Source organism: Taurulus bubalis (genome assembly GCF_910589615.1).
Source record: "Taurulus bubalis genome assembly, chromosome: 18".
Lineage (NCBI taxonomy): Eukaryota > Metazoa > Chordata > Actinopteri > Perciformes > Cottidae > Taurulus > Taurulus bubalis.
The window spans coordinates 5,172,821-5,192,888 of NC_136606.1; the positions used below are offsets into that span (position 1 = coordinate 5,172,821).

The 20,068-nt window shown below is 41.8% G+C and overlaps 2 protein-coding genes across 5 annotated transcripts in view; both read right to left on the bottom strand.

The window, feature by feature from the left end:
* Positions 1 to 92: 92 nt before the first annotated feature.
* On the bottom strand, positions 93 to 5,350 carry eif5a (eukaryotic translation initiation factor 5A). Of its 2 annotated transcripts, none has more exons than XM_079234658.1 (5): positions 5,341 to 5,350; positions 3,692 to 3,879; positions 2,359 to 2,463; positions 1,557 to 1,688; positions 93 to 1,333 (listed from the first exon to the last, which is right to left on the bottom strand). In XM_079234658.1, exons 2-5 carry the CDS (start codon positions 3,857 to 3,859, stop codon positions 1,268 to 1,270), a joined length of 471 nt encoding a protein of 156 aa, XP_079090784.1. In that variant the 5' UTR covers positions 3,860 to 3,879; positions 5,341 to 5,350; the 3' UTR covers positions 93 to 1,267. The 2 variants fall into 2 exon arrangements, with proteins under 2 accessions (XP_079090784.1, XP_079090785.1); XM_079234659.1 differs by lacking the exon at positions 5,341 to 5,350 and adding an exon at positions 4,314 to 4,728.
* A 1,781-nt stretch (positions 5,351 to 7,131) lies between these two features.
* The window catches only part of LOC306750656 (TRAF2 and NCK-interacting protein kinase-like), a 44,641-nt gene continuing 31,704 nt past the window's right edge, over positions 7,132 to 20,068 (bottom strand). For 2 of the 3 annotated variants that reach the window (XM_079234120.1, XM_079234121.1), the window contains 9 exons: positions 17,568 to 17,676; positions 16,549 to 16,731; positions 16,322 to 16,465; positions 15,478 to 15,612; positions 15,124 to 15,224; positions 14,370 to 14,519; positions 13,580 to 13,739; positions 11,053 to 11,192; positions 7,132 to 10,080 (listed from right to left, as the gene is read on the bottom strand). In XM_079234120.1, the coding sequence (XP_079090246.1) occupies positions 9,997 to 10,080; positions 11,053 to 11,192; positions 13,580 to 13,739; positions 14,370 to 14,519; positions 15,124 to 15,224; positions 15,478 to 15,612; positions 16,322 to 16,465; positions 16,549 to 16,731; positions 17,568 to 17,676 (1,206 nt within the window). In that variant the 3' untranslated portion in view covers positions 7,132 to 9,996. Of the gene's footprint in view, positions 10,081 to 11,052; positions 11,193 to 13,579; positions 13,740 to 14,369; positions 14,520 to 15,123; positions 15,225 to 15,477; positions 15,613 to 16,321; positions 16,466 to 16,548; positions 16,732 to 17,567; positions 17,677 to 18,880; positions 19,028 to 20,068 lie in introns of all 3 variants that reach the window. The other variant, XM_079234119.1, reaches the window with a different exon arrangement.

A 20,068-nucleotide genomic window follows, 5' to 3' on the forward strand; every position in this document is an offset into this window, starting at 1 on the left:
ATTTAGCTATATTTAAAAAAATAAGTCGTGTTTCACTTTGACTGAACCGTTAACAATTACAGTGGATATTAGAGACAGAAAACCAGACGTAGTTTGCAGTTTTTGTCCATTTGTTTCATGGTTTTTTTTATTTTTTTTGGCCATCTCCAGTCAGGTGTCAAAGGCCTCGAGTGAACAAAAAGTTTGCAACTCTACCACCCTCCCCAACCCGATCGAGTCCCTCAAAAAAAAAAAAAGGAAAAAAAGAAACACGACTCACTGCAAACCGCCTCCCACATTTCGGAGGCTCACACCTCAACACACTCATGCCTCTCAAAACAAAGTATAACACTCCTTTTGTATTTGGGGAGAGGAGGAGGGTGGGATGTCCAGGGGGCAGCAGGGTGAGCCCTTGACCGCCCCGGTGGACAAGAGGTGCGAGTGCGTGCACACACACACACACACACACACCCCTCCGAGGTCTACACAGACAAGAGACTGGCATCACGAGGGGTAAAAATCACTGTAGTTTGTTTTCATTTGTCTTAAAGGGAGGGGAAGGGAAAAACAAAAGGAAAAAAACACTTCTCTTTTCTTGGTTTTAGAGCTTTGACATGCTGGGGCGGACCTCAAGTGCTCATAAGTGCTTGCCACCACCATTCCCAGCAGTTAGGAGGAAAGAAAACGAGGCTCGTCGAGCCTCGATTCACACGGGGACGGCGCGGCGGCCATGCTGGAAAGCGGTACGGCTGCTAGAGGGACGGCCTAAACCAGAACTTTAAATCTACAGGGACCACCCGCCCTCCTACTGCTTTAACAACTCAAAAACTGCACCCCCTCCCCTTCCCTCCCGTTCCCTCTAAAAGGCTTTAGACCCGCTATATTCAAGAATATATATATTTAAAAAAAAAGAATCATACAAAAGCTGAATCCCATTGTTATTAAAACATTCAGGAATTTGAGTGGCAAAAAATAAGCAGAAATGAGCAACTGATCGTTATTTTTTTAAGTCGTTTTTCTACATAAAGTAGATTGTTGCCAAACAAAACCTCGATGATCAGAGCAGAGGACCACGCAGCGAGCTGCGGTGGAACTTTCCCCCAAACAGCAAATGGAAAAGAGAAATAAAAAAGGGACAGGGATAAGGGAGAATAAAAATTATGAGCGAAATCACAACAGAATGATTGAGGTTGTCTGTGAAGGCCGACGCTTTGGTGACAGAACCAATGAGAATGCAAGAGACTGGTTGTGGGTGGAGCTTGTTGCCTGGGAAGCCAAGTCCGTCTCCTTATTTGCTGGCCAAGACCTTGGTAGCGACAGCACATTCCTCACCCATGGCAGCGATGATGGTGACCTGCGGAGATTGCGCGCACACACACAACGTGTTCGAGTCAATCATCTGAAACTTTACACGCAGCTCGCACGCCTAGCATTTTAACCCCCCCTCCCTCCCGAGGGACAACTTTCGGCTATAAGTGGAAAGCAAAATCAAGAATTTGCCGCATCATTATTCACATTTTTCCGTGAATACACCCTTGAGGTATCTTGTGACACGTGTCGTTTTAAAAATAACTCACCATGAATTCGTCACCAGCTTCAAACTTTGACTCGATTTCCCTGCCGATTTCGCTGTCGGGGACACGCAGGTCCTCTCTGATGTCGCCGGTGTCGCTCATCAGGCACATGAAGCCCTCATTGATGTTAACCAGCTGGGGAGGCGAGGACACATCGGAAAACATTGCTGTTATTCCAACCTCTATGGCGCTAAAGAAAGAGCAGCACTGACCAATATATCTTTTTGCTAAAATGTCAAATAGTCAAATAAAATGACTAATCCGTGCATTTTATACACGACATCAACTCATTTATTTTTTATCAGCAATAAGTGCCGTTTAGATATATGTATTGGGCTTTATTGTTCATATGGGAAGATGCTGCTCAGAGTTTGAGTAGAAAATACTAACAATTAACATTTAAGATAGATAGATAGATAGATGGATATATACTTTATTTATCCCCAAGGGGGCATTTGTTTGTAGCAGCAGCAAGCAAAGTTACATAGGAGACATACATATATGTAAAATACTCAATATATACAATACAATAAAATAGCAGAGCATATTACATTTAAGAAAAATAAAGATGAATCAAAAATATTGACAAGAAAAAAGTACCCTATAATCAGATTAAATGGCACATTTCTGCACGATTTACATTATCCAAGTATCCAGCAGCTCCTGAAATCAATGCTCAGCAAAGAAAAGCCAGCAAAGAAAAGCCAGCCCAGAAGGCTGCGGTCACGTCCTTCCGAAGTCATGCATTCTTTGGTCAACTACTTGTGCGATAAGAGATCGAGGGTTGTTTGGCCGGCCGGTGTACCTGGTAATCCAGCCTCTTGATGGAGGGAACATCCATGTTGTGGGTGGAGGGGCACATATCTTCATGCTTCTTGTTGGTGAAGATGTCAATACCAACCATGTTAACCTTAAAAAGATAATGTTGTTTATTACAAAGTGATGTCAAGTCGGGGGCGTTAATCTGTACAGAATATGAGGTTTATGAACGCAGCACACAACAAACCACAGGCAAAACTAGGATGCAAAACTTCTAGCTCATGGGGATGCGTGGTCGTCCTGAAACCGCAAGGTAGTCGGTTCGATCCCTGGTAGTTTGCATGCCGAAGTGTCCTTGAGCAAGACACTGAACCCCTAGCTGCTTCCCGGGTGCTTTTCAGCAGCCCACTGCTCCTATATTGCTATGGATGGGTTAAATGCAGAGACCAAATTTCATGTATGTGTGTAAAACGTATGTAATATGACAAATAAAGTTTCTTCTCTCTCTTTAAAGCGGATCATAAATACATTCATTATATATCGTTTGATTTAACAGGAAGTGACGTAAACAAACAAGGATATTTTCCATCTGCGGACAGGTCACGAACCATGAAGAAACCAATGCAAATGTTTCCTCTCCCGGTTTAGGAAGCAGGTGTCAAGTGACGGCAACTTTGAAAATGTATAGCCATAATCTAAATGTGTCCATTTATGCCGAGCCCAACAGGAGGGCAAAGTACATGTGGGAGAACCGCAGTGTTGATAGAAAAAAGATAAGGAGACCAACGAATGCTCCAACAAGGACTTTTCAGTCAGTTTGTGTTGGTGGTCCACTGCTGGATCTGAGTCTAGTCCACGTTGGACTGTCTCTGCTGGAGTCTGAGCTGAAGGAGGTTCTGGTGAACCTGCATGATGTCATCTGGTTTCACCAGAATCCGATCCTGATGGTTCCGATGAGCAGCTTTAAGAATAACTCCATAGAAACATATATAGAGGATCAGGACTACACTGAGACGGATTCAGGACCAGTTAAAAAGTTCCCCAGAGAAACTTTAAGCAGGAACCACACAGGCAGCTTGAATCAGACTAGGTTGAAATCCGAGAAGCCCAAAGCCCAAGCCGAGCCTCAGGTCTTGGCCATCTTGGACACCGGTTGAGTTTGTATTACCAAACTCCATTTAAAACTTTGCACTGCCACTTAACAGCTGCTCTCATTTTGACAGGACTGCTTCATATCATATATGCATCTATATTTTCCATTTATTTGTTGTCTTCTTTTGCAAGGCCTCCCAGTGAAAGCATTTCCCCAAGATTGTTCTTTCATAACAACAAACAAGCGACAACAAACCGCTTGAATTTTAAATTGTTGTTGTTTTTACCTTGGCATGACCGTGCTTGCCGGTCTTGGAGGTGGACATCTCCACAATTTTGCAGGGGTGTCCCTTCAGCACCACGTACCCGTTCTTACGCAGAGCAGAGCACTGCATGGGGTAGGTGGCGGAGGCGCCAGACTCGCCAACCGTGAAGTCAAGATCGGGATCTGACATGGTGCGATGGGTCAGCAGTGCTGCAAGAGATATTTACAGATCTCAGTATGGAACACACAAATATGCAATGAGCTGGACTCTGAACCGATAGGAATGTTGTGCAGAATAACCCTGAGGTTGATGCATGGGATGTAAATTAAATCTCCTGATGGTGGTTTGTAGATGTACTTCTACAGTAGAAAGCAATAGATTTGGGATTAAGAGACAGATTTAAATGTCCCATCAAAAGTCGTTGACAATCAAAAAAAATAAAAAATCTGGCCGGCATTCAAAGTGTTAAAAGTTTTGATGTTTACAGAATAGCTGATGTAATCAAAACACAGCTGGCTCTAGATATCAGATCCTCACATTCTGTCATTCACCAATCAGGTCTTTACATGAATAAACACACAACTAAGACTTGTCCCGCCCCCCAAAAAAACAATGATTTCTACAAACAAAAATATATATTTACGGTCTCAATTTTCCCCAGTTGTTGTGGGTTAAATGCCAGTTTAATGCCCCTCTTTCTCTGGGCCAGTGCAGCCTTCTCAGGCCCCCAAACTGTGGACTAGCTTATCGCGAGATCTCGGAAAAAGTAGCACCCTCATGATCTGTAGAATACAACATAAAGTCTAAACAATTAAGTGTAACAGGGAACACTTGGGAACACGGACAACTTGACCCCCGACTCAACATGAGGCTACTTTCAAGCAGACCACTATTTTTGTATTTTTTATGTTGGCAAACATTCAACTTAACTTCACAACTAAACAAAAACAGCATGAGCTAATTACTGAACACAAAAAGCCTAAAATGCATTAAAGATAAACACAAATATTTGCTCTTTGAGGGGTTAAAAGGGTTCCTTTAAGTATTTGTTTTTATTAATACGACAGCTAGCGCGAGCGAGTTAGCTGGCCTGGAGTCTACAAGTGCAGCAGCGACAGCTGAACAATAACGTCACGTAAATACATATATACAAACACACACATATATTTTTCGATTTAAAATATCTTTATTAGATTAAAGAGCCTCGTTAGGACAGACTGACACCGCTGTGGGGTTTATAAATCGGCTACCGGGCGCTGCCGCACACACAAAAAACCGTTATGTTTTTTTTTTTTACGCTCGGTCGACGGCGGTTCCTGCTCGCGAGGCCCTTTGTGTTTTAAACTGCCGACATTTCAAACGGTCGGATGACGTATACACCGTTTGCTTCCCATTTTGAAGAAAACATATTGTAGACATTAGCGGGGAGAATGACAAGCGTTATTCCGAAGGCCTCTTGTCCCTTTGATTATACCCAACATGGGCACCCACACCCTTTGCCCTGCGACCGCCTCTAACCACCGAGACATTGAAATAACGGCTCCCGTTGCGGCTCGGAACGCCGCGCGCGCACTGTAGTACCTCCGAAACCGTTATCGGTACACTTAAAAATCCGTTAGGTGCCCCGTTTATCCCCCTAAAGGCAGAAACACGCGCCATGCCACACTTACCTTCCAAGAAAAAAAGAGGCCCGAGTGTGCGCACGCGCGGCCAACTTTACTGCAGCACCCGTAGAAGGGAGATGGGAGGGGTGGCGTTTATGTTTTCCGGTGGCGGCCGGGCAGAAAGGGTTGCCAGGTCTGAGGTAATCAAACATGGCAACCAGGTCGGCGGCGGCCCTCGGATACCGGGGGCGTCCGCAGGTTTTCCACGAGAGGAGAGACGCGTCTCTCGGATTCCCCAAGAAGAGTTGGGAGCCCCTTGTCCCACCAGAAATATATATATTAGAAACGTAGCAATATCACAGTGTAGAAATACTTTATTAAACATAAACTGTTACAATATACATTTGATCCAACTATTCAGATTACTCCTGAGTAAAAGTACCTATCCCACGCAGCAAAATATACACACAAAATAAGCAGTTGTGGAAGAAATACTCTTTTACTCAAGGATTTTGTCCCCAGTTCTTTTTAATCTCTATATTTATGGTCTGTCCAGGCAATTGAAAGCCTGTAATACTGGGTAGTAACTCACTAGTTACTACTTACCGTCTATGGTGTGGGACATGATATCAAATACAATGCCAGTAAGAGTGCTATCTTGATCTGTAGAACCAAAGAGGATAAAAGTCTAAAATACCATGACTTCAAATTGTCTGATAACAACCTCGGTGTCTGTGATATGGTGAAATATCTTGGACATTTTATTACAGAACAGATGAGCGATGTTGAAGACATCTATAGTCAATGTCTTAGGATTTATTCGCAAGCAAACATTCCCTCATGCACGTTTAGTCTGTGTAAAGATGGAGTGAATATGTCTCTGTTTAGAGCAGATTGTGCACACTTGTGGTCTAATTACAAAAGAGCAAGCCTACAGAGACTTCAAGTAGCTCATAATGAATCCATGAGAATATTGAAACTGAGATGGTGTAGTGCCAGTAAAATGTTTGTGGCGACAGGAGTTTATACTTTCCAAACGGTTCATTATTATTATTATTATTATTGTTATTATTATTATTAATCACAGCGTGATACTGTGTTATGTACTCCATGTGTTCTGCATAACGTCCTGCGGAGGACAACCCAAACCACTGCAGTGAGCATCCCGGTTGGAGAGGTGGAGCCACTGCCAGATCTGGGAAGAACTGCTGCCAGGAGACTGAGGCCATCAGGGTGAGGGAGGCCTTCACATCCTCATCTCTGCTGAAGGACCAGTCCCATGGCCAAACACCGTGGAACGTCCAAAACCGGCTCTTTTAAGAGCCACCCGCACTTTACTACTGAGCAAAACGTTTACTTACTTATATAAAACTCCCTATTCTATTCTAGAGCAAAAACAAGTCATAATAGTAAAAGTTAGTTTTGTACCCTGGTCTCTGGAGGACTACACTATCATTTATATAAATATATAATATATAGCTTTTACAAGCAACAGAAAGGTGATCTGAATTATGTATAATTGACATCATAAATGAACAATAGCAGATACTTGCAGCACTTGCACTGCTTTGGTTTGGTGTTACTTTTTCAGCCATATTGATCTTTTCCGTATAAGTGAATCAGACTGTTGTACTTCTTAATGAAGTGAGTATAAGTGTGTGGGATTTTTGTTTCTACGAATTCAATATCATTTTTTGTATTACATCGTTTTATCCTATGCACCACAGTGTGCAATACATGTGTTGTTCCTGCACAGTATTGATCACTTTTTTTTTTATTAACGATCGCAAGTGATCCACAGTGCCAGAACGTTGTCGTCCAGATCCAGTGAGAAGAAAGCGAGTGAAGCAGGAAGTGTTGCTGTACAAGGAGAGGACATTTATTTGAAGAGTTTCCAACATCACAGATGTGTGTCACCAGATTGAGGTCGTCTTTTGACTGATTCCAGTGATTCAAGGTGAAAACATACACTCACATGCATGTCACACACCTGTGCACACACCTGTTCACACACACACACATACACTCAGAGGCTGGCAGCCGTACATACGTTCACAGTCTTGATACGTACAAAAATTGAAATACAAATACAAATAATACCACAATAAAAACATTGTTTTTTTGTTTTGTTTTTAGAAATTCTCATAGCTATGTTCTCTATTGTGTAGAAAGACAACTAAGCTATAATAAGTTTTTTTTTTGTCTTTCTCTAAAATGATCAGTAAGATATAACGAAAATTCTTACAGTATATATATATATATATATATCTTTTTTTATTTTTTTTAATCTACGGCCTCTCACACTGACCCTGCCTCCTGACCTTTATTCACAGGGTGCTGATTAATGCTAACACCCTGCACATGTAGAAGGCTTCAGCTGGCCGATCACCTTTAAGGTCAATGAAGAAAAGAAATATCAAGTAAAAGGTGAACCGCTTTCCTCTCTCGCAGCCCGATCACAATCCCACAAACGTCGGCGTTTACGGAGACCGTCGCCAACCCAGCAAAACAGATTAATAAAAATAGAAAACGCCATCCGAAAGTGATGCCGAGCTCGTCCCGCTCGCTCTTTATAAGCTGCTCTGGGTGTGAGCGTCAACAACAAAAAAACTAAAATATACATTTAATGCTAAACTTGTAATCATCTAGTGTACAATCTTGACTTAATCGTGAGATAAAAAAAGCCCACATGCTTTCAAAAAACTTTCACTTTACAGCTCAGTGTTGTGAGAAAAAAAACTAAAAGACAAAAAGAAACTCCTCAGGACTCCTGTAGAAAGTTTGACTCTCAGCGTGCAGCTTCTACAGTCAGACAAGTCCGTGTATTGCCTTAAAAACGTACAATTCATAACAAGTGACGACAGGTAAAACGTGTATGTCACCATGCAAAAAATGCACAACTTAATAAACAGTGATGAACTACGGAGAAAAAGAGTCGGAGTGCCAACTAAACCTTTGTGCAAGTCTTCGCTCGTCACAAAAAAACAAAACGCTTTCCCATCTGAGAGAAACAGAAGGAGGCGTGAGGAAACAAAAGAAAGAAAAAGCAAGACTGTTATTATTATTTTTTCTTCTTTTCAATGTCCTCATCTACTTTTTAACATCAAGGTGAGTATTTACAGCGTACACACAACAGCAGGGACAGGAAGAAGTGGAGAGAAACAAACAAAGCGCAGAAAACCTCCGGAAGTTTGGCGACTACCGAACGCCAAGTTCTTCTCGCGAGAAACGCCGTGAAGATCTTTTTGTTATTGTGTTGCTGTTGCAGCAATAATACAATATCTACAACCTTCCTTTCAACCTCCCAGAAACACAGCAGGACGAAGTGGCTGAAACCAAGCGTGCAACGTCGTCAACGGCGAGTACAAAATGTCTGATTTCCCCTGTGACTCTCGCTGCTTTTTATGTGGGTTTTCTTCTTTTTTTCTCTCCTAAAGAGGAAGGTGTTTCAGCTGCAGCGCTCGAAGTGAGTGTTCACACTGTGAGCGACACCGTCATCGAGTCCGTTGCAATCGTTCTGTGTTTCAACGGATTCTAGATGGATTTTTTTGCTTCAGACAGCCTGAAAGGTTTTTGCTACAATATGTTAGACTAGAAAACATCGATTGAGATTCAGTCGTCACGAGTGGTTCAGACGACGGCAACAACAAGGACCGTGATATTTAGAAGCTGAGTTCAACATCTCGTCAGTGGCATCGCACTGGATTCTTCTTAGAAAAGCTTGAAAATGACGTGCGTCCACTTTAGTTTTTTTGTTTTGTTTCTGTAAATGTCTTAAATGCATGAACATGAAACAATAAAATCTCTTTTTTTTTTACGGTGCAAAATCAGTCCAATAAAGTCTAAATCTGCGCGACAACTGTACAATTCAGGTTTGAGGCTCGTCAGATTGTCTGATGATGAATGTCAAACGCTCGATTGAAGCTCTCCATTCTAACTGAAAGCAGCTCTCGGCCACGTCGGTGACACTTCAATTGCAAAGCTTTGCAAAGTGACCTTGAGGTAAACGTTTTCAGCCGTGGCTTTACGCTATTAGTGTTAGAAATAAGGGTTCCAAAAAGACCCGCTTTCTTTTTTTAAGAAAGGGCTTTTTCAACAGTTCTCTAAAAGACTACGGGTTCCTTTAAGAATCCTTTCAACTGATTTTAATCCAGCGTTTTCTCCTTGCATTGATGCTACGTTAATAACCAGTTCGCTCACCATAACACAAAGCGGTAGAAGAGGATTTGAGTGGTACTCGCAGTGTGAACACCCGGTAAGAACTCATTAATGTGCTACACAGAGAACTTCTCCACAGCGGCCTGTCCAGTCGAATGGGGAGGTTCAAAAAGGCCCATCGGCAGGATGTCAGTGTCCTTTCAAAGGATCCTGGATCAAGACCCTCGAGAACAACCATCTGCCCAATCCAACAGCCCGCAGGGAAGGCGGAGTTAGTGACATCATCCATGAGGCCTGCAGCGGCCCCTACAGTTGGAGGGTATCTTTACGGGGGTTGGGGGGCTCAAACGTCCGTTCAGCATCTCGTTGATTTCCTCCACAAACATACACACACACACACACACACACACACGCACACGCACACGCACACACACACACACACACACACACACACACACACACACACACAGACATACACACACAGTCCTCCTTTTCTCCTGATGTCGGGGCGATGTTCAGATGTTCAGAGCGAAGAAGAAGAAGTTGTGGGTCGAAGGAGGAAGGTTACCAGTTCATCATGGAGCTTCTGTTGAGGGTCATGAAGAAGACTTGACTGCTGCCTCCAGAACGCACTGAGGCGAAGAAAACCTGCAGGAAAGGATGGCGTTAAAGCACCTGATGTGGTTTATTTATCCATCTATTGATTGTAAAACTGATCAAATGTTCAAGCCACAGTGTCAAACCATGTGCGAGACGTTCAGCTAAAAAAATTAAATTAAACATATTTCAAATAAACAAAAGTTTTATGGTTTTATGGTGAATCCTTCAAAGAAGAAAATTGCTGTTTCGTCACGTAGTTTCGTCGCGTAGTTTCGTCGCGTAGTTTCGCTACATAGTTTTGCTACGTAGTTTCAATATGTAGTTTCGCTACGTAGTTTCGCTACGTAGTTTCGCTACGTAGTTTCAATACGCAGTTTCGTAGCATAGTTTCAATGCGTAGTTTCGCTACGTAGTTTCGCTACGTAGTTTCGCTATGTAGTTTCAATGCGTAGTTTCGCTACGTAGTTTCAATACGTAGTTTCAATACATAGTTTCAATACGTAGTTTCGCAACGTAGTTTCGCTACGTAGTTTCAATACGTAGTTTCAATACGTAGTTTCAATACGTAGTTTCAATACGTAGTTTTGCTACGTAGTTTTGCTACGTAGTTTCGCTACATAGTTTCAATACGTAGTTTCAGTGCGTAGTTTCAATGCGTAGTTTCAATGCGTAGTTTCGCTACGTAGTTTTAATGCGTAGTTTCGCTGCGTAGTTTCGCTACGTAGGTTCAATACGTAGTTTCACTACGTAGTTTTACTACGTAGTTTCAATGCGTAGTTTCGCTACGTAGTTTCAATGCGTAGTTTCGCTACGTAGTTTCAATGCGTAGTTTCGCTACGTAGTTTCAATGCGTAGTTTCACTACGTAGTTTTACTACGTAGTTTCAATGCGTAGTTTCGCTACGTAGTTTCAATGCGTAGTTTCGCTACGTAGTTTCAATGCGTAGTTTCGCTACGTAGTTTCAATGCGTAGTTTCGCTACGTAGTTTCAAAAGGGACACACATGACACCTCAGACTCACCTTGTCGTTCCTCTCCGACAGGAACTTCAGTCGCTGAGCTCGCTTGTGCATGAAAACTCCGTCGAGGTGTCCCGTCTCCACGGAGCGGATCTCAATGGCCTTCTCTCCCCAACCCATGATCTGGTTGGAGTGGATGTAGGCTGCAGGGACAGGAGAGGGCACGGACACACACATGCACACAAACACACGCACACACACACGCACGCACACACACAGAGGGGGGATTGGACAGGAGAAGACTCAGAACCAGTCTCACACCCAAGCCAGTCACACACTGAGGCCTCCTCCGCCTCACCTCCAGGGAGATTATTGCAGCAGTTTCTGACTGATTTGAACGATCGCGAACTCTTCGATTTGGGCGTCGGGACGGCGTGGACAGGCTGCTCGCTGGGTTTCCATTTGATGTGGTCAGTATTTGATCTAAATGAGTTACGCGAGCGCCATCGACTGACGCTGGGCCTTTATATTGGTCCACTAGTGGGACACTTTTGATCTGAAGCATCAGAAGCAGGAAATGTTAGGGTATCAGCGCTTTTTAACACGCAAAGGAGAGCAAATGTGGGGTGGGGACGGGCTTGGCTGTGAGAAACTCTGGTCTCTGGTAGTAAAAAAACCCAACTAATTACACACACACACAAACATGTTAACAGGAGATGATGTCCACACGCAGGACACAGCCAAACATACATGTTTAATCAATCAGGATATTGTACACCGACATCTGAGAATCAAGAGAGCGAAGGGCGGATGGAAAAGACACAACGCAGAGGCTTCGATCGACTCGGATCATAAGATCCAAGATCCATCCTTGATGTGCTCGAGTCTCGTCTTTCTGCGCCATTAAATAATACATTCATTTAGATGCACTGTATCTTTTATCTTTAAACTCCCCCCCCAAAAAAAGAATACCTTTGAAGTTGTTTTAGAGCTCACGCAATCAAGGATGAACGTGTGGATATTACAAGAGGACAGCAGACAAACAACACACACACACACACACACACAAACATAGAAAAATATAGTATTTAAAAAAAGATGCTGTGTGTGGTGATCAGCTCATGCAGGAGATGGATGTTCAACACGTGACATTCAAGAGATACTCTGAGTTTTTGGGGTGTATATATTTGGTCAACTCACCTGTTATAGTGATGAGAACATATGACAGAAACTCCCCAATAGATCGTCACTCTGCAGTGCTTCATGACAACACTTTCTCTTTTATTGCTATAAACATTTTTAATTTGCCATCCTTCATGGGGCATTATAGCTCACACTGCACCCGTTTATCTGTTTCTGCAGCTTCAGCTGTTTTCATCTTATAATTTCCCCGCTGTGGCACTAATAATCTTATTATATCTTTCTGTCTCTTTATGTATGTTTTGATTTGCACACAATAAATAAATGTGGTATGTTGCGCTGAATACTTAATTTTAGTTTTTTTTTTCTATGTGATTTTGCACCCTTTGCCATGTGATGATATACAGTATATGTTATAAGAGAAATGTTGGAAAGTAATCACTTTACTTGCTGTATATATATATATATATATATATATATATATATATATATATATATATATATATATATATATAATATATATATAATAATATATATATAATTCAAATGGCTGTCTATAAATAAATAAACATTATATTTTATATAATATCACATATCACATATTACATTTTGTCTCTATATTTTAACTCCTGAACTATTGTATTTGACTTTTCCTTTACTTGTGTTGTTTTCATACAGTCCAACGTGCCGTTGAGTTATTTTGAAGTGTTTTACGCACTTCAAAATACTTTTTTTACGTCATACTTAGTTTGCATACTTATTTTAAGCACAACTGTGATGCTTTTCTTTTAAACCTATCAATGTGGCATCAAATGACACGTGAAAAGGCAAACATGTATGTACAATGCATAAGATCTGGTTGCTTGAATTGTTCTGGCACCTTTTGTCTAATACTTTGTTTTATTTATTTGTTGTTATAAATAGCATTACAGCGTGGCTACTGATATATTTTGGTCACAATAAAAAAAAAAGAAAAAAGCTTAAGTTAAAACATGAATATCGGCCGATTGTATATTCTTTTAACTGTGAAAAAACAATCTTATAAATAACTATAATAATATCTTACCGCCTCATTTACCAAAATAAAAGCCCCAAGCAGGTTCTCGTTCAACAAAGTGTTAGCATGAAGCAACAGAGCGATCAGTTCTCACACGGATGCTTTTGGCTGTATGTTTTCATCACGTCGCCAAATAAAGTTGAACAGTCTGTTCAACCTCCCCAAAAAAAAACTGTGGCGCTCCTTTTGAGCAGGTAATGAAACAGGTGAGGCTACAGTCTGGGCTTCTCGCTTAGAAGTGCAACTGAAAGCAGAAGGCAGGAGGAGAGAGAGGAGTGTTGCTTTGATCGGAGGAGGTGTGGTAGATAGTAGTGAGGGTGAAAAGATGATCTGCTGACACCGCGTACAGAGGTCAGAGGTCAGGGGGAGAAGCGAGCTGATTGGTTGACGTACCGACGGAGGTGGGCATCTCGCCCCACTGCAGCACCACGTCTTTGGTGATGCGTCCGTAGGTGTTGACGTAGACGCCCTCGTCCTCGTAGCACAGCAGCATCTCCATGCCGTCCGTCTTGGGCAGAACCACGATGGCGTGCGGGGTCACCTGACCCTGAATCTGCCGGGGCGACACACGGGAGGGAGTTGGAGGGGGTTTGGGCAGGGGATTAGGAGCTGCCGTGAGCCTACAGGTGGGTGGGAGGTGGAGGGAGGGTCTGGACACCCTCCCTCCACCGCACACACCCCCTCCCCCACCGGCCCCACCCTGAGAGAGAAGAAACTGCTGCAACAATGGAGTCTCCCGCCACACGAGCACGGCGTGATTCACGACTGCATGAAGCAACGTGAGGCGCTTGCTGTGGTTACGCCTCCTTCCACCATCCATCTCTCACTGGAACCAGACCAGGCTTCATTCATTCACTCTCATTCATGCATTTATTGACTCACTCACTCACCCATAAAGGCAGTTGAACAATCATTTTATCATCCAGTCATTCACCCATTAAGGCAGACGGTCAATCATTTTCTCATCCATTCACTAACTCATTCATTCATCCATTAAGGCAGCCGATCAATTGTTTCGTTCAGTCACACGTTCATTAATTCATGTGTTCTCAATCACTACATCTTACAATCACTGAATTAAAAAGTAAATAGAAAAGTAACATGTTCTGATGATATAACAAACACATAGCAGGACACACACACACACACACACACACACACACACACACACACAGAGACTAACATGTGAGGGGATGTAGATGTCGTAGGGGTTTCCAGAGTCCACGTCGATGACGTGGAAGCCAACACTGGAGCCGTAGATGACCTTTAACCTCTGGCCCTCCTCCACGGTCAGGTCCACCAGCTGGGGGCGATGCTGCAGTTCAGTGAACGACTGAGGGGGAAGAACGGCGATCAATTAAACACTTTAAGGTAACGTCAACAAAGGTTCAAGTTCAAATTTATAGAAAATAATTTGCTATACAACTATATAACATTGTGTCAGCGCAACGCCTTTTACAAATCATAACCTATTTGCAATAGTGAACTAATTATTTAAAATTCTTTACTTAAAGTAAAAACAACACAGTTTAAAGACACGTTGTTACAGGTAAAAGTACTCCCTTACTAAAGTAGGTAAAAGTACGGCAAAAACGAAACATTTTTCTTTGTTTACTATTGAGTCCTAAAAATCAGATTTTCTTCATGTAGTTTTGATAATTTCAACATACATTTACAATTCAAATTAGCTTCTTTTCGGAATTTTGTAAAATCAAGTGTAATATTTCCTACATTTTTGTATTTAAATTAATCTGGTTTATTTGTTGGATGACTTAATTTATTTACATGTTTTTTTTAAGCCCCCTTTTTTGTAAAATAAATCCTGTATCTCAGTGAGTCTGTGTCGGGGATAAATAAAAGATAAATAAACATCAGGCTTCCATCTTGTTGTTGTTTACATCTCCTCAACACCTCAGGTGCATCCCGACGCGTCTCACCTTGAAGGCCATAAACTTGTGATAAGGTTTCGGCGCCCAGGCGTAGATCTCCACGGCGTTCTTCAGAGCGATCACCAAAAACTTAATTCTCTCGTACTTCACTGCAGAGGGAGAGCAGAGCAGCAGAAAAACAGTCAAATTATGCTCGACTACAGTTAAAAAAATAAATAATCAGATGCTTGTTGCTATGTAGACTTTACATTTGGTAATAATAACAGCGTCAAAAGATATGAAGAGGAAATCGACCTTAACCCAAACCCCAACTCGGTGTCTCCAAATTGTAGGTGAGTCCCCACGATGCGGGTGTGTGAACATGTTTATGTCCCCATAACGCACATAAACGAGTTAACTCACCGACTTTGTAGTGCACGCAGCCCTCCAGCTCCCCGACGGTGATCCAACCCTGTTTCTTCTCCACCTCGGGGTCGTTGTGTAATATCCTGTTCCTCAGCCAGGACAGGTAGTAAACACGCAGCTTGTTCTTCTTCCCTGGTGAGAGAAAGAAAATAACAACATTAAGTCTTTGAATACTCTCGGGTTTTACATTTACATTTCAAACTTATTGTTGCAAAGATCTGTGATTGTACGTCTTCAAAGAATCTGATCAGCGGGTGTTTTATTTTTAAAGACACGCAGAGAGAAAAGTGTCAAAAATAGAAACAACCCCGTCATTAAATTCACGAACAAAGTGAGAGAACTTTTTGTATGTATTCAGATCCTTTACTTAAGAAAAAATACTAGTAGTACACTGTGAAAATACTCAAGCAAAAGTCCTGCCCTCAAAGTATTATTAAAAGTAAAAGTATTGACTGATCAGATACAGTAAGTATTGTACTATTATATCTGATGTTCCTGGATTACTATTTACCTAAAAAGTACAACATGTACCTCTGAGATGTAGTACAGTAAAAAATACAATATTTACATCTGAGATGCAGAAGTATAAAGTTTCATTCAATGCAAAAACCCTCAGATACAAGTACCTCAAAGAAGTACAGTAAAAAGTACAATATGTACCTCTGAGATGTAATAAAGTATAAAGTACAATATTTACATCTGAGATGTAATACAGTAAAAAGTACAATATTTACACCTGAGATGCAGAAGTATAAAGTTGCATACAATTACAAACAATGCAAAAACACCCAAGTACAAGTACCTTGACTGAAGCACAGTACCTGATGTACCTGAGACCCACCTGAGATGGTGACCAGCACGTTGAGCCCCTCCAGGACGTCCATCTGCTGGAAGCGCCGTCGATTGATGAGGTTGTAAACTTTTCCCTGGCCGCTCCGATCCAGCAGCATCAGGCCGTTCTCCGTCCCCACCAGCAGATTCACTCCTACACACACACACACACACACGTTTGTTTAACCGTCCTCGTAAGTACACGCTGATAATACCTCTGCTGTGAAGTCGTCTCACCCCAGAGAGCCGCACACAGGATCTCAGAGTTGAAGCGCTTCTTGTATTTGCGTATCTCCGGCGTGTCGCTGTGCGGCCGGATGTTGGTCGGGTTGACGTTGACCACCGAGATCTTCCGGGCCTCGTTGAGCCTCGCCTGCTCCTGCTCGTGCTCGTGCTTCAGCAGCTCGTCGGTGAACAGCGCTGCAGCACAACGCGACACGTTATCGTTACGCGGTGACCTCATTTTTATGTTATGTGGTGGAAATATGAGGTTTGTATTGTATTTATTTTTAAGACATTAATAAAAACTATTTAATTTCAAGTTACTATGAGGAACATTCATGTTGTGTTGATTCTGGCGCCCCCTGTGGACAACAGTGGCAGTGTTTCCGAGCACCAGACTTTTTAGACCAAGTAATGTCTTGGTCTAAAAAAAGTGTACTATTTACTTCTAAAATGTGGTGGAACAAGAGTATTAAGTTACATAAAATGGAAATACAAGTAAGTAAAATGCATACTACAATATTGATGTATTGATTTATATTTATGTATATTTATTCCACCGCTGCTTTCAGGAAGCATAGCCCGAGATACCAGGACGTTGAGTAATAACGTTATAATAATAATGATAATAACAATAATTGTGGAAATAATAATACAATATATAAATAAAAAATATATATGAAAATATAAATAATTATAAATAATATGCAATTAAAAATAAACAAATAATACAAATACAATACAAATATATAATAATAATAATATTAATAACAATAATACAAATAATACCATTACAAATATAATTAGAATACTGGTAACAATAAATATATAAAACATGTTTTAATATATAATAATAATAATAACAATACAAGTAATAATAATACTTTTAAACATGTCTTTAAATAGAGAAAATCTGAGAAATAAACCTAATTTTGTGCTGCAGAATGTTGTTTTTCTTTCGGTTAATTGCCTCTATATTCACGTGTCCCCCTTCTGGGAGGTTCCAGGTTCACTGGTGTGAGTAAAAAACCTACCTGAGGCCGAGATGTTGTCATCGTCATCAGTTGGGGACGTCCCGTACACCCTCGGATCTACGAAGGGAGTGAAGGAAGACTTGGAGCCTCCGCTGCTTCCCATGGCGTACTGCAGATCATAGAAACACAGATCAGTCAGCCACATGTTTGTCTGGCGGCTCGTTAGTTTCGGGAAGAAACAGGAAACTGTTGAAATAAAGGAAACATCGGTGCGTTCGGTGCTTTTTGAGTTTCTTTGTGTCTCGATGATGAAAAACCCTTTTTGGTTTCATTCCACTTTCATCAGCATCGACGCATTCACTTCAACTCTCAGCGTTTCTTTTATTTTGCCACCTGCATCGTGTGATTGGGACACTTTTCTGGATCAGAAGCTGGAAAACGGAGAGAGGGAAGTGTGTGTGTGGGGAAGTGTGTGTGTGTGGGGGGGAAATAACAAGCGCAGCAGGGGAGGAAAGAAATCCATGTTTGTTCCATCTGAGGGGAAAAACACTGGAGGTCAAGCTAAAAGAAAGAAACAGGGCAGGAAATTAAAGGGGCCACATGTTGTCGTTTCTGCAAAACTGACAACTGAGTGACACACTAATGACATTATTTTACAATACGAATAGCAAACAGTTTCTGGTTATAGTTTCAGTGTTTTACTTAGGAGATGGAGAACAAGCACGGGAGCAAAGTAATGTCCTGCTGTGGACGTATTTTAGACACCTAAAGGAATCAATATCAGATAAAGTGAACGTTGTATTTAGAATATTTTCACGTCTTTAACCGTTATCTCCCACCAGACTCCATTCACAAAAACAGCGATTTTACCTGACAGAACACAGGAGTTGCTGGTCTAGTTAGAGGTAAAATCACTGTTTTTGTGAATGGAGTCTGGTAGTAGATCTGACATCAAAGTAAAGAGGTACAAATATAATAAATATAGCATTCACTTAAACTGATATAACTTATTTTTGGTGCCGAACATACGTCCACAGCAGTATTTTGCTTAGCTCCCGTGCTGATACTCCATCTACTGTACTAATACACTGTAATAATACACTGACTATGGAGAAGTACCTCAAACAACCACACTTCTAAACACCACGACTATCACTTTAAGTTTACTGGTGTTTGTCTGGTGGCTGCTGGTAATTTCCCACCCTGATAGAGGACCAGTTGGTGACGGGTGTGTGGGCAGGTGGGGTGTGACTGGTGGGTGGAGGGGTGGGGGTAGGGGTGAGGTGACAGGGTGCTGGTCTACCAGGATCAGGTGTGGAGTTGGGTCGGGGTGGGTGGAGGGGGGGCAGACAGTTGGGTGCCGCTCCACCTACTTGGGCCCCAGAGGCGTCGCCTGGGGAGACCAGGGGGGAGGTGCTTTGCTGCACCAAATCAGGGAGATTGGCGTTGGCGGGGAACAGATTGGCGTTGGCGAGGAAGCCGTTGCTGGCGGCGGAGCTCCGCCTCCGTCCACCGTGCTTCTGGAAAGAAAGACAGAGTGGCGGGCTACTGTGCAGCGAGGCTGTCATGTGATCGACAGGTCAGGTGATGGAGGGAGGGACCCTCCTTTAGGAAAGGGAGACGGTCGGCATTGAACCCACGAAGAAAGTTAATATTTTCTGCTCATCTTATTGGGGTATTTTTGGGCTTCTGACAAACGAAGACTCAACACGACATATTCGATAGCTAGACGGGCTCTCGGAGAACGCAGACCCCCGACAGAGACAAATGATGCGTGTATCAGCTCCTTGAATCGGATCCGCTCCAAAAGAAAAATGGCTTCTTTCTTGGCCCATGCTTCAGGCCGGTAAATTTGGAGAAATCCGGCTGACGGTTGACGAGTAAAGACAGAAAACGAATCGCCAGTTTTGATGCAAAAGTTTTGATGCAAAGAAATGTAAAGTAAAAATTCAAAAAATTATCTAATAGTAAACTTATTTTTTGGATTTCCAATTGCTTGTCAGACAAAATAAGAAATCTAAATAAATATGGAATTGTGCTTTGGGAAACTGTGATGAACATTGTCCACTATGGCATCTAAAAAAATGGAAATAATCATTTGGTGCAGAAGGATCTTTCATTATTTGTATTTATTTATTCATTCATTTAATTTCTATCTATTTATTTGTATTTTACTATACATTATTTCTTATTTTTTCCGCCCTCTAATTAATATGTTTTATGTACGTGTGTGTGCGTATGTATGTATGTATACATGTACAGTATGTGGAAAAATATATATTTAGACATGTAGACACTACTTGCTAAATTATTATTATTATTGCTATTATTTTATCATGAGCCTGTTTTTTGTGGTCTTATGTCAGGGACTGTTCTATTTTATTAAAAATGTAAAAATTGGAAATAATACCAAATTCCCTTTCATAGCAGCTAAAATAATTCAACTGAGAAACACCGTTTGACATCCAGCCAGATGTTCAACCAACCAATCATCCAGAAAGTCCAGAATCTTTTACTGGACAGACAAACAAACATGAAAAGTTAAACCAGCACCAGAAAGA

Bases quoted from the DNA above. Each gene is read 5' to 3' on its own strand.
- eif5a (XM_079234658.1), bottom strand. From the start codon at position 3,859: ATGTCAGATCCCGATCTTGACTTCACGGTTGGCGAGTCTGGCGCCTCC. The intron at 2,464-3,691 runs GTAAAAACAACA...TATCTTTTTAAG, and splicing joins GCAAGCACGGTCATGCCAAG to GTTAACATGGTTGGTATTGA. The intron at 1,689-2,358 runs GTACACCGGCCG...TCGCCTCCCCAG, and splicing joins TCAAGAGGCTGGATTACCAG to CTGGTTAACATCAATGAGGG.